Source organism: Leopardus geoffroyi, chromosome B4 (genome assembly GCF_018350155.1).
Source record: "Leopardus geoffroyi isolate Oge1 chromosome B4, O.geoffroyi_Oge1_pat1.0, whole genome shotgun sequence".
NCBI classification, from domain to species: Eukaryota; Metazoa; Chordata; class Mammalia; order Carnivora; family Felidae; genus Leopardus; species Leopardus geoffroyi.
In genome coordinates this window covers 27,419,754-27,434,377 of record NC_059341.1, presented here as the reverse complement: position 1 = coordinate 27,434,377, position 14,624 = coordinate 27,419,754, and the positions used below count along the sequence as shown (strand labels likewise).

At 48.8% G+C, this 14,624-nt stretch overlaps 1 protein-coding gene across 4 annotated transcripts in view; it reads right to left on the bottom strand.

Annotated features, from left to right (window-relative positions):
- Nucleotides 1-9,322: 9,322 nt before the first annotated feature.
- Nucleotides 9,323-14,624, bottom strand: part of JCAD (junctional cadherin 5 associated) — an 83,444-nt gene continuing 78,142 nt past the window's right edge. For all 4 annotated transcript variants that reach the window (XM_045466523.1, XM_045466522.1, XM_045466525.1 and 1 more), the window contains one exon: nt 9,323-14,214. In XM_045466523.1, coding sequence (XP_045322479.1) covers nt 14,180-14,214 — 35 coding nt within the window. In that variant the 3' untranslated portion in view covers nt 9,323-14,179. The remainder of the gene's footprint in view (nt 14,215-14,624) is intronic.

Below are 14,624 nucleotides of genomic sequence, written 5' to 3'. Positions count from 1 at the left end.
CTGTCCCCAGGGGTCTTGCCCTGAGGGGTTCTTCTTGTGCAGCGGCGGCGGAAGGTTGCCAGCCTCAAGAGGTCACATGGCCTGGGACTGAGGTCTCTGCTTCAACAAATATGGTGGCACTTCCCCCCTCACCCCCACCAAGGGGCAGGGGTTTGTGCGGAAGCAGCAGCCTGCCTGCTGGGTCTCTTCAGGGGGCTCATGCCCAACGGGGGGGGGGTCCCTTTCCAAGCCACCAGTTTGGCTGCCTGTTAACACTGGTTGAGCGGTGCTGTGACAAGCCCGTAGCAGGCATGACTTTATTTAATCCTCACAAGATGCATTCCTACGGTGACATGCTCCAGTCACACAGGTAAGTAACCGAACCGCAATTCACCAAAGGCCCATCCTATGTGCTTCCAGCCAAGGGCTTGTGGGTTATCTGCGCATCTCCACAAATCAGGTAGGGGTCCAGGAGCAGAATCCCTTAAAAGCCTTTCTTCTGTGCCAGCCCGTTGCAGCCAAGTCCCTCAGCCTAGATCTCTACAGAAGCTACCACGTGGGCTCCGCAGGAAAAGCTGTGGCTGTGGTCCCATCCAGCAGGGCCCCGGGCGCTGAGGCACTCTGTCCTCTAGTGGCATGAGCATACGCTGCCCTCTAGTGTCCAAAGAGCGGCAGGACACTTCCTTGGTTCAGGACGCGCAGGGTGGCGGCCCCTCGTCTTTTCTTGAAGCGCGGCACAGAGCCCACATTTTCCCACTCTGAAGAATGGGCCTCTTCCCGGTGGGCTCTCCCACACAGACAGCGAGGCCCCCCGTGTGAAAATCCCCAGCATCCGTGTGCCACGTGGGGCTGCCAGGACCCCTGCAAGCTCAGCTCTACAAGAAGGGAGTTTTGTTTGACTCTGAGGGGGACTTTTGTACACTGTTGGCTACAGTCACCTCCCAAATGGCGAGTGTTGATATGGAACTATTTTCAGCTCGGATTCCACAAACCTCAGATCTATTTCCCATTCTCTCCCATGTCGCCGTCTCTCTCTCTCTCTCTTTTTTTTTTTTTTTTTTTTTTAACGTTTATTCATCTTTGAGAGACAGAGAGAGACAGAGCATGAGCAGGCGAGGGGCAGAGAGAGAGAGGGAGACACAGAATCCGAAGCAGGCTCCAGGCTCTGAGCTGTCAGCACAGAGCCCGACGCGGGGCCCGAACTCACGAACTGCGAGATCATGACCTGAGCCTAAGTCAGACGCTTAACTGACTGAGCCACCCAGGCGCCGCACCCCCCTCCCCCCGCTTTATTTTTTATCATGTCACCGTCTCTTTAGAAACCTAGGTCGGAAGAAAATGATCTGTACACTAAGGAGCAAAGCAACTCCTCACGTTAGGATTTTAGAAAAATGTTTGGAATGTACAAAAAGCAGAGGAGCCCTCTGATGATTAAAAATCATTAGATCATTACCCTTTGAAGAAGTGTGAGAGGAAAAGCCTGAGTTCAACTTGACCACCAGGAATAAATGGGGGTGAGCCTGCATGGTGAGATTTCCCAAGGCACCAGTCCTAGGTTAATCGAGCACTGATATTTCCGGGTCAGGTGCAGGGTCAAAGGGCAGAGAGACAATCTCTTGAGTACACTCCCTCTCCAGGAAATTCTTGATATTCCTGAAGGCCTTGACCTCAGGCACAATTCTCCCTTTGAATGTAATAGCATATACATAAAAAATGGAATTAGCGTATGTCTCAGTCAGCAGCCATTGCCATTGTAATGCTGCGTAACAAGCAACCAGAAAGATTTCAGGGTTGTTTTCCTCATGCATCTGTGGGTTAGCTGACCCTTGTCAAGCTGTGGGTCTTCAGGTTGACTGGGGTGGTCTGCCTCTCTGTGTCTCTTATTTTCCTGGAATGAGGGGCTGCCTAGGGCATATTCTTATGGCAATGAGAGAAGCACAAGAGGGAAAGCCCAACAATGTGAACACATTTCCAGCCTTTGCTCACATCCCGTCTGCTGATGCATCGTTGGCTAAAGCAGGCTGTGTGGCCAAGCCCCAGCTCAACGGGCAGGAATGGATTCTCCGCCCTCCATGTGTGCACTGAGAAGGGGGGAGTGGAGATTAGAGACTAAACGTTTGTTCAGCTGTAATCCAAACAATTACACCCCTTTGGACCCTTGTGTGCCTTTGACTTAATCAGTGGGTGGGATACACAGAACCATGTAGAAGCAGATGCTGGGCTGACTCTCCAATGGGTGACCTATTCCCACACAGGAGGCCTTATTTATGAGCCATCGCTACTCTTCACAAAAACCACTCAAGAATAGACAAAACTCTGCAGGCCAGCTTGGTAAAGGCCCTGTGACGGTCCAGCTTCCTCGGGCTGAGAATTCTCCACCCAGGCGGGTCTTCAAGCTGGTCAGCGTGGAGTTGCCCGTGGAGACGTTCCTCCGTGGGACTCCTGGTTCTCAGGCCAGCGCTCACGCCTCGAAACGGGTGGCCTGGCACAGTGTCTCTAACACTTGTCTCCAACAAGACATGATGGAGAAATCTGCACTGGGAAACCACATGTTGTTTGCACAAGACGTTTTCTCTCTATTGTGTGGGATCTATGCGATGGTTCTGGGACTTGAAACTTCTCTGGATTAAGAAAAAAAACGGAAACCCTCCACAGAGACCATCCACTGGAGGTCCCTAAACTGAATAAAGATGCTCTGTCGTAAACGAAATGAATTCTGCAGACTTCAGCTTATTTTTCCTCATGGTATGACCTTACGTACGTGGGACGGATCTCAACCAAATATAATATGGGCACGATTTTAACTCTGACAGGGCATCTTCTGTGTAACAGACCTTCATGATAAAGATAATCATTTTAACATCGTGGTAGGGACCCCGCGGCACACCTGTGTGATCCCAGCACAGCGTTCCGTCCAAGCTCATGCACGCGGGGCTTCCCAAAGGCGGAAGTGACTCTCCTGACAGCTTGTATCATTTGTTCTTCCAGAACAGACCCCGTGGCAAAATTATGAAGCTGTCGGAATGAATCCTCCCAGCCCCCCGGTCTTCTGTTTCTTCTTCTTTTCCCTGATGGCGACCACAAGTTTCCCTCTGCTTTCTGACTTCCTTGCTCGGGTTCAAGGTCAAACATCCAGAATCAGTTTCCTAGTTCTGCGCAACAGATCCCCTCCAAACACCGCAGCTGAAAACAACGGGACACGTTCATTATTCCACATCATTTCCACCGGCATGTGGGAGCAGCCGGGCTTGGTGGCGCGAGGTGCCCCTTGAGGCCGCCCTGGAGATGTCAGCGGCAGACTCTGGAAGCCTCCACGGGGGCCAGAAGGCCTGCCTCCTCCGCGGCTGGCTCGCAGGGCCCGGTGGGGGGCTGGCGCTGGCTGGCAGTGAGGGCCTCAGCTCCCCACCGCGTGGCGCCCTCCCCCGGGCTGCAGGAGCGCATCCTGACGTGGAGGCAGGCTTCCCTCAAAGTGAGGTACCCAAGACAGCAAGCTAGACACCCCAGTGGTGGTTTTTTTTTTTTTTTTTTTTTTTTAACGATCGAGCTTCAGAATTCACGCACCGTCGTTTTTGCAACCTGCCGTTGGGTACAAAGTTCTGCCTTCCTCGATGTGGGAGAAGATTCCGTAAGCACATGCAAACTACAGAGCAAGGGTTACAGGGTCCGTTTTGTGAAGCTGGCTACCAGGCCTCCAGCTCAGGGTCAGGGGCCTTTTAAACAGAAATCCCTTTCTCCTACTGAAATGGAAATCAACCTGGAATCAGTCATTGGCACCGGCTGATCGAGTGGCTAGATTTCAGAGTGAATATCAGGCAACGGTCGCATCAACCAGCGCCTGATCTTATGCCTAGTTGTAATAAAAGGCGTCGTCCCACGCTGAAAGTATGGAGGGGGCATGCACCAGGAGGAATGGGGGTGCACCCCTGCCGTCACCTGCTGGTTTACCTGAGGTCTGATGTGAGGGGAACGGACGGCCCTGGGAAGAGTGAATAGGGTAAAGAGGCCGTGAGGGATCTGTGGGCTTTCTGCAGTGGGGGAGGGGTCCTTCCTTCGGCATCCACAGGACCCACCATCAAGACAGGGGAGGGCCAGGGGCGTCAGGGTGGCTCAGTCAGTTAAGCTTCCAACTCTGGGTTTTGGCTCAGGTCTTGATCTCACGGTTCGTGAGAGATCAAGCCCTTTGTCAGGCTCCATGCTGACAGTGAGGAGCCTGCTTGGGATTCTCTTTCTCTCTCTCTCTCTCTCTGTCTCTGCTCTTCCCATACTCAGGCCCTCTGTCTCTGTCTCTCTCAAAATGAATAAAAACTTTAAAAAAGAAAAAAGACAGGGGAGGGCCAGCCCAGGCTGTGTGGGGAAGACAGAGCGGGAGGGGGAGGGTGCGTCCTGCTCTCCTCCCACCCATGCCTGCTCACGCCCTCCGCCCACCTCCCCTGAACGCCAACGACAGAGCCAGGACCTCCTGTGTGTGGCTAAGATTCCACAGCCCTGAGTCTGCCTCCCCACCGAGCCCCCCCACCTTGACCCATTCAAATCCCAACTACCCTGTGTTAACATGGGCAACTCTGACCCCAGTTCGATTCACTGGCTGGTTTTTCTCCTGTCTCTTTTTAAACTCTTTCCTCTTTGTCCATGCAACAGCGATTTCCTATAGAAAACACAGTGAAACGATGTATGCACACTTACATCCATACCCATGATCCCGACCCCAGAGATAACAATTGTTGACATCTTGGTGAAAACACTTCCAGGCTTGTTTTATTTATTTTTTAATTTTGTTTTTATTTGAGAGAGAGAGAGAGAGGCAGTGAGAGAGAGAGAGAGAGAGAGAGAGAGAGAGAGAGAATGAGCAGGGGAGGGGCAGAGGGAGAGAGAAAGAGAGAATCCCAAGCAGGCTCTGTGCCCATCAGCATGGAGCCCAGTGTAGGGCTCAATCCCATGACCATGGGATCATGACCTGAGCTGAAATCAAGACTCAGAGGCTCAACTGGCTGAGCCTCCCAGGTGCCCCTCCGGCCTTGTCTCCAGAAGAGTTTCCTTAAATGTCTACGGGACGACGGACGTGGAAGTCACATGCCTACTAGTTAAAAAAGAAATGTCCTAGTTTTCACGCCAGATACACTGGATCCGCCTCTTTTTCTCTTTTAACAAGTTCCAGGAAACAGGATACACACCCAAGTTTGCAAGCCGAAGCCCTGGGGCCGCTGCTTGTGGGGACGGCCTGGCGCTCCTGGCATCCAGGCTGGTCATTCCAGAACCAGCCCCGCAGCACCCCGGCAAGGGAGAGATGTGTTCCTGCAGACTGGGAGAGGGAGTGAAGGTCAGTTCCTGCATTTCATCAACTGCATGGGCACGTCCCTGTCTCACATCTTAACATCTCTGAAATCGGGATGGACTTAGAGTCAAAGGCAACTAATCATTTAACCGACAGCATTTGCTTCCAAATAATGGCATGTCTCCCAGGTTTGTCAAAATATGGTGGTCATCTTTCCCGACTCCCCGAGCCTCTCCTCCCTTGTTTAGCATAGCGCGCCCACCCGACTGGAGCTCAACTCTTCTGCTCCTCTTGGGGAGACCTTCCGGGGAGAGTATTCTACGCCCTTCGGAATATTCCAGAGCATGCTGTTAGACTGCATGAACAGTGCTACCTGTCACAACCTTTCCTCACACCCTGGACATCTTTAAATGTTTTCTCGTGGATCCTGTTTCATTTTTGCCTTTAGTCATGATGTCTGCCAAAAAAAAAAAAAAGGTTCTGGGGCACATCTGCTTCAGTAGAGATGCATCTATAAATACAAATCTCCATGACCAGGAAGGGGGTTCAGGGACTTTCCCTTGCATCATTTACCAGCTGAGATAATTAATTGGAGAGGCAGAATATTCTACTGTCAAACGTGCTATCTGACCTGCTCAGAGTTCTGGTCCGGTTCCCTTGTGGTCAACTGCAGGACTTCTAAGGCTGAAAGCATCCATCTTGGGCAGGAAGGCCCTGGCATAAGCCCCCCTCTCGAGACCTTTCCAGCGAGGAGGCAGGAGGAGACGCTGCTTCATCCATCTCCGCGGTGGCTGTCCCCACGCCAGCCCCCTTCCACCGCAGGCTCACCCACCAGCTGCCCCTCCCCCACCTACCCTGGGGACTTTCTCCTGAGGACTGTTGGGACCTCTGTGAAGACAGTCCAGAGTTCAGCCCGGGGCCTCTGGGCAGAAAGCGTGATGAGTGGCCACCGGAGCCTGGAGGCGGCTGGACACAGTCTGTGGTCCTCAGAACCCGCAAATGCGGCATCTCCGCTTCCTTGTGTGCCGGTCACCTTGCCTCACGCTTCCTCGTCAGCGCTGACGTGGAAACATCATTTTCCTTCGCCGGACAGTGCATGTTCTAGAAAGCAAGGGACATTGTCAGACCCGAAGGCTGGACTGCAGGGGGGCTGCCTACAGCTCGCCCTGTTGGCTTCACGGTGGCTCCCTCCTTGGGGTAAAGGCACCATTAAAAACTCTCCGTTTGAAGCAACCTATTTAATCTTTCATGAGCCAGAATCTTCAGTGTTGCTTGTGGAGTTCCGTCGCGAACGTTCTACGGAGACGTGGAAGGCACACAGACTGCTCTGTTTTGTGGCTGGTGGGCACCTGTCCGCCCTGGGGCTAATGCCTGTCAGTAATTTAATGCCACAGAGGCTGCTTGGTGGTTGCCTATAGTTATTGACTATTATTCCTCTCTTGATTACTAATAGAACTTTGATTTTATGCAGACCCTTGAGAGTGCCCAGGTTAAAAAGAACCACATTTCCCAGCCTCCCCTGCAGCTAGCTTGACCATGTGACTGAGTTCCAGCCAATGGAATGTAAGCAGAAGGGTGTCAAATGGTCTGGACGTCTCTTATAAAGGAAGGTGACTCGTTTGGAAGGAGAATTCTTTCTCCTGTCAGCTACCTGGAAGGCGTTCAAGATGGCTGGCACCCTAGTAGCCACCGCGAACCAGAAAGTTACCCTGAGGATGGAAGCCACCGTGTGAAGAGGCTGGAGCAGAAGGGACAGGGGGCCTGGCTCCCCCGTTGCCATGGGGGTGACACGCTAGTCCCGGACCACCTGCCTCTGGACTCCTTTGAAACATGAGAGAAATATGCTTCCATCTCATTTAAGCCACTGTTGTTTCTAATTCTCTGATGTAAGCAGCTGAATCTGATCCTAACAAATGCAGTTAGTATCGTTAAGCTGTGACTTTTGAATTTCCTACCTGGAGGATCCTTGTCTCATCCTCCCAGGATACAGCAAGCTAAGACGAACAGCATGGACTTTGGGGTATAGAAATAGGTTTGAGTCTCTCCTCTCCTGCTAGCTGCAGGCTGCAATTTTTTATCGTCTCCTCCCTGTACCCTTTTGTCTTTTGTAAAGTGATACGCATTAGATTAATCAATGCATGCAACGTACCTGGTCCACAGTGGGGACCCAACAATGTTACTTTCCTTGTCGCCCCCTCATCCCCATGTTGAACATTTTAAGGACTCAGAAAAGGCTCTGGGTGAACGCACATTTGACTTCATGTCTCCACAAGCTGACCCTGCCATCGTAACTGGGGAAACACCAGTAGGGTCAGGCTGGGGAGAAACAGCCACGGTTAACACAGCGGGCGCACAGGACGGAGGGAGGTAACCAAGAGAAGAAGCAAATGGGTGCTCCACGTGATCTGGCACAGACCTCCTCTTGTTCAAAGAAGAGCTAGACGCTCCCTTCCAGCCGAAGCCAAACCAGAGGCCCACTGCACCTGGGAGCGCCGATGCCCCCCGGTTTTCCCTGGAGCCATCGTCCCCAAAATGCTGAGCAGTGGGGTGACTCACACAGCATTTCCAGCCTGCGAAACACAACCTGGGGAAAGATTTACGCGTGGGGTAGTAGCAGAAAGGCCAACTTTGCTGGGGAGACACAAACATCTCCAAACCTCGGTGCATTTAAAAGAACCCCAAGCAGGCAAATTGTGAGAAAAGCACTCTCTACAGACACTGCAGATTAATGTCTTGGGCTGCCAGCCAGGCTCATAAACGCCCAGTGCCCTGCTCTAACATAAGAAAAATATGTTTGGGAGAATTCAATATTGTCAGTCTCTTGGCTGGTTCCAGACTATGGCGAGGCGGAGAGAAGTATGATAAGTTGTTGGAATGGAGAAATGGACCACCCTGGTGAAAGAAATAATGGCAGGGCTCCCTACCCCGGCGATGACCCGGTCCTCAGTCATGTATGGCCGTAGTTTTCAAGTTATTTTACTCTTGGACCCTTCTGGCAGGGCAAAGACCCCATGGACTTCCAATTTTGCCAAAAAATAACTGTATAATCGTAGAGTTGGAAGAAACCAGTTAATTTAGTCCAATCCCACTTTCTCTACTTGTGAAGTGTTCCGGAGAGAGTAGGGGAGGTGGCCAGAGTCGCAGCTAGTTACTGCAGAGCCAGGCCCCGGGATGGGTCCCCCGATTCCTAGGTTACGTATTTCATCGTACAGCATTAATTTGGACGAGGGACTTCTTTTTCAGTTTTATTTTCTTATGTGGATTCAATCATCACCCAACCGAGAATTTCATACCCGCATTTGAACATGATCCGAAATGTCTAGAGACTAGTGAGAGGGCCCTGGAACCCTCGAGCATGGAGCCCCACACAGGCAGAGACACAGAAGGAGTGAGGACAAATCTACAGACGCGAAGGGGAAAAAAGAAGGAACTTAAGTTGGAAAGAAGGACCAAATCATTTCTTTTTAAACTCAGAAACACCAGCTTATAAGTTTCCTGGTCTACTGGAAACAAATTGAGAGCATCAGTTTGGGACTTTGCATGTGCTTCCAGAGCTGGGATTCTAAAAACAAGGAGTGAATCCCTAGAAGGGGACTAAGGCCTGGATTCTAAAACCTGCAAGTTCCCAAACATTTTCCCCATCCCTCGTAAGGTCCAGGTCTATATCCGTTTTCCATTCATTGAACACCCACGACGTGGGCTTCTCTGTATGTTTGGTCCTTATAGTCAAGGAATAAGAGGGGCAGATGGGGCAACAGAAGCCAGGAAGGGACATGTGCAAGACCATGTGGCTCATAATGAAGCCCAAGTTCAAACCTAGTCCCCAAATTGACCACAGGCCTCTTTTCCACCGCGTCAGCGAGTCCTTGCGGGAGATCCAAGAGGACCTTGAACACCCACCCGGGCGATACTCGGTGAATGCCAAAAGGTGTCGGAGCCCCTTGGGCCACCCGTCCCTGTATTACGATACCACCCGAGCTGCACCCTGTTCAGCCTGCTGCCGTCCAAAGACCAGCCTTAAAGGCTTTCAGGGCGGCACGTGCACCCACAGCCAAAGACAATGGACAGAGGTCCTTTCATGCAAAATGTTTATTTGGAATACGTGTGCTACTGTGCAGGCCAGCCATCCTGAAAGAGCAAGTCTTTACATTGTGCGGATACAGGAGCTCCTGGGAGACATTCATCTGTGCTCTGCTGGCATTACTCTTCACCCACCTCCACCCCTCATCACCTTAAGGCCTCTGGTGCTGCCTGAACTGGGGGCGATGACCAGCAACCGGCGATTGGCCATTACCAGTTGTGTCTTCTCCTGGAACCCTCTCTACCTGCCTTACGTTATTATTGGTGCCCAAAGAAATGATGAGCAGATACAAAGTTTCTGTGGGGTTACAGAGCCTTGTTTTCACCAAGTTTCGGGAGTTTTCTTTCTTTCTTTCTTTCTTTCTTTCTTTCTTTCTTTCTTTTTTTTTGAGATACTTCTGCTTAGCATTCCTGACAGGCCTGAGTGTGAGGGCTCAAATTTCAGCTGACCCAAGTGGGGAGTAATTCATTGATTTTTATAATCCGTAGGTTACTGCTTTTCTCCCTGGCTCCGACATATGGTTTTCATTTCTAATTTCTGCCATATGCTTCTCAACTTGAACTTGCTCTTGTCTCTCTCTTGCTCCGTGACAGTGAGTGTCACGCATGTTGGCCCTGCTACAGGGTGGAGTGAAGGGTAGTAGGAGAGAGATGTCTTGCTTCTTCGGCTTAGCCACAGGCCCCAGCAGACCTGACTTCTGTATGGAAAAGGGGACAGGTGATCTTATGAGGAGTGTTTCCTCCTCACTCCCAGTCAAGGCAATGCCACGAATGGTTGGACAATCTGGACTTGCCTTCGGGTTCAAGTTTTAGTCACTGAGCAGAGGCCACAGAACCAGGACCTCCCTGTCTTCTATAACAAACACAACTGCGATAGGGGCTCTCGGAAGTCAAAGCCAGGAATCCGCAGGCACTCCGCCCGCCTCTCCGCACTGCTGATGAACCCAAGGACTGTTTCAATGGGCAGATTGCTAGACCGTATCGACCTTTCTAAGAGGTCTCAATCCGAATTGTAGTCTTAACCTTTTTTTTTTTTTTTTTTTGAAACAAAGCGTGCAGGCTAGGGGGTGGGGTGTTCTTTCTTTAATGTTATTCTTTATCATCCCCCTCCTTCTTCGCTCGGTGGGTCCCAAAGTGGGCCAACCCCCACTCCTGGAAAAGGGCCTCCCACCACGCAGACTCTTAAAGGTCACTTGGAATCTGTCTCTTAAATCCTGTCCTGAGTAGCAACTCTCCTCCTACAAACAGATGTACAGAATCTGCTGTTAAAAACAAAAGCAAAAGAAAACGCAGAACTCCCCCAGGCCTACGAGCCCTGCCTGAGACACACTCCCACCCTTCATTCCGTCCCCTAAGCACAGATGGATCTGGCAGAAAATGGTCCAGACACAAAAGTCACTGCTCACAAGAACTTGGGAAGCTGGGAGTGTTTCTCTAAAGCTCAGTTATTTAGACGGTGGGAGTTCTGCTGTGCTGGTCACTTTCCAAGAGCTGCTAACCTGACACTTCATTGTGTACTGCTTAATCATTTTAAACAAAACAAAACAAAGCAAAATAGCCAAAACACACAAACACAATCTCTGGGGCGGGGAGGGGGGGCAGGAGAGGGGGTCATGGATGAAATGGTGGCTGAATCAGATTTTCCATCAGTCGTTTCTGCTCAGAGCTGGGAAGCAGTTGTGTCCACAGCGGATCGGCTTGGCCCTTCCTCCTTGCGAGCCCGAGGCCCGAGCTGCCATCACAGGAAGTCATTCTGTGGCTGCAGGAGGTGGTCAGGGTCTGATTCCGGAGCCATCCACATTATTACACATTTGAGCTCCACGTTAACAACACGTCACCAACAGTGCGACAGAACAGAAAAAGTTCTACTTCGAATTTGCACGTGGATCCAAACCTTAACCTACGACTTCAGTGAGGAAACCAGCATCTCGGAGACTAGATGCGTTTTAAGGGACTTCTAAAGAATTCCATGTTCCAAGCGGCATGGAAAAGAATTCTGAAGACACACTCAGGAGCTGTGCCCCATTAGCGGGCAGTTTTCTGCGGTCTGCAGAAACGTAAGGTTGAATGGGATAATGAAGATACTCGGTTTTCGATCATTTAGAAAATTGTCTTAAAAAAAGGAACTCGAGCTGTATTACCAACATTCTTTCCCTTGCTTTGCACATCAAAAAAGACAAATACATTTCATATGCAATGCCGCATGTAACGTTTAGTCCAAATGGTCAAAATTATAGCTTTTAATTTTATAAGCCCCAAAGTACGAGACACGACCAGTTAGCATCCGTGCGAGAAAACAATGACAAACACAAAATAGGAACACTTGTTTTTTCCAGCCACAAATAATAATGGAGAGTTATATATGTATGAGAAACAGTAATAATAAGAGAATAATCAGCATTAAGTTCAAAACTTCCAGGAAAGCTATTTTGGATTAGATAATGTTTTACTTCAGAATATGCAAGTTTAAAAGTCAAATTGTCAAAGTTATCCTCCTCGCCACACACCAAAGATTTATATACAGGCTGGAATCCAGAAATTAAGGTTCAAAGTATAAATATTGATAATTGTGGCTAAATTCAGAATGGTTCCAGAAAGATGATACAATTTCAAATAGAAACTGAAAGAAATTTTGCTTTGTGATCTACATAGGTTACTATAATTTTTTCTCTTCAGGATCCTTTTCTTTCTCTTGAGGAGTCAGCTAAATCTCAAATTATTTTGATTACAAGAAGTTTTTAGATGGGATCAGCAAATTTAGGAGGAAGTCAGAGCAGAGTGAATACATATGGATATATGTATGTGCCTATATGTGGACGTATATATATACACGTATACCTTCTTCCATCTGCAATGCAGAGGGGAGAACCCCCCACAAAGACCTCCCTGTGGCCCCCCTCAATTAGTTCTCAGATGACTTGAGCGATTCACCAACTGTAACAGAGTAACTGACCTCTTCCCCATTAAAACTTTTCCCGGGAAGAAGTTTCTGCCACTCCTAATGCGGAGACTTGGCCCATGTCCTTTGCGGGGAAAGCAAGAGCCCACGACAACTTTTCACAAGAGCCAAAATCTGGAAGGAAGTAGAAGACTCGGGGTAATGGGTAAGGACCAAGACTGCAGAGAAGCGTATTTGAGACGACTGCTCAGGACGACTTCGGTTCTGTATTGTTTATTACAGTCCAAATGCATGAAGTTCTTAGGAAATCAGATCAGATGGTACAGATAAAAACGGGCCATGAAAGCCCGGTCGGAGGTGTTTTCGGGCCAAATTGCAGACCACCCAACAGTTCACATTTTAGGAATTTGAAATGTCTAAAAATAGATAAGGTGGTTTCTCAAAAAAAAAAAAAAAAAAAAAGAGAGAGAGAGAGAGAGAAAGAGAGGGGGAAGGAAGGACAGGAAAGGGAAGGAGGAAGGAAGGCGACAAGAACCCATTCAGGAAGTGTTTGCTAACGAGAACACCTTACTTAGAAAGGAGGGGCAGAAGCATGAAGACCCATTAACTCTGTGCACGTTACTGCAACGGTAAACACAGCAGAATGCATAGGCCTTGTAATACTTCAGTGATGGCATATATATAATGTCCTTAGCACTTTTAAAAAATATGCCGAGACTAATAATTAAGGACCATCCCAGATAAAAATACATATTTCATAGAGGGGCAGGGGGAAGGGGGAGGAAAGTTTGGTCCCACGGTTGATCCTGGGACCTATCAAGATGAAACCATGTTTTTTTGGTAATCCTAGAGGATATGGCAGCAAAAATAGTTGTAAGGATGTTGGCTGGTTTTAAGAGGGTTATTTTCAAATATAACCTTACAGCTACATTTGCAAAAGCATCTTCGTGAAAAGTTTATTAACCCTGTAAACTGTCTATAGTGACATCTCTAAGACAAAATAAAAGTGGCTGAGGTGTGAGTGGGCAAGGGACGTGTGCTTTAAAGCAAAATCCGAGCCCTTTTGGGGGCTCCTCTCACACAAAGGGATACAGACTCTTAAATAAAATAATACTTCCTTAAAAATCTGCCACCTCACAATTGTTTACATCATAGAAAAATAGCATTTTTGTAAAAAGAAATAGAGTTACTTTGTTAAAATGGTCTATTTTAAACCAGCAGTCATTTCTCATATAAAGGATTTCTAAACATCCATACAGAACATAAAAATAGTACGGAGTGCAAAGCAGACAGTGGCATGTTTGCGAGTGATCGAAGGATTTCACTGCCAGATAAATAATACTCTGAGTACATTATGGTACAAGTTTTAATCTTTTAGAAACTTAAAAGGTATCGCTCTTATCCTCTGATGGCAAGCTACTTATAAACAGAGTTACTTGCAGCAGCAGAAGGCCAAATTGCTTAGAAATGGGTCAGATGTATTCATCACGTCTCCCCTAAACTCAAAGCTCCGGGACGCTGGGCAGTTGGCCCACGTCCCAAACTCCTTAACGCAAGTGCGGACCACAGGCCGTGGAGACGCAGAGGGGAATTTACGACATTCACAGTCCTTTTAAAATCATTCACGTTTGAATTTTCACATAGAACCAGATTAACACCAAACTATCTACCAGCTTGGCGAAACCCGTCATGAAGGAGAGTTTATGTGACTCCCTTCCAAATACAGGCATTCACTCTTTATATTATAAAAACAGATGGTTTCAACGGACTAATGCTTTATTTCCACACAGCGATTCCGTGGGGATGACGAAGTTCTCGGTGGCAGTGGTAAAGGATGTTACGGTACACGAAGGGCCAGTAGTCTCCAGCTTACACGCGGGCATGTCGGGCTAAACGAGAGAACACTCAGTTAGTAAACTCTGGCGGTCCCGTGCTCAACTGGCGTCTCCTCACACCCTCTCCACTCTGCTAGGGTCGTATGAATCTGTATAAAAGAAAAAAAAAAAAAAAGAAAAAAATTAGTAGTATATTCAATTTGCGTGTTTTGGTTTAATCCTCAGACCATAAATAAGTATGTTTAGGGAGCAAAATCCACAAGTGTAGAGTTAATGCTTCAACATTTAAACAATATTATTTTTGGGGCACCTGGGTGGCGCAGTCGGTTAAGCGTCTGACTTCAGCCAGGTCACGATCTCGCGGTCCGTGAGTTCGAGCCCCGCGTCGGGCTCTGGGCTGATGGCTCAGAGCCTGGAGCCTGTTTCCGATTCTGTGTCTCCCTCTCTCTCTGCCCCTCCCCCATTCATGCTCTGTCTCTCTCTGTCCCAAAAATAAATAAAATAAACGTTGAAAAAAAAAAATTAAACAATATTATTTTCGCTGAGAGGCAAAAAAACC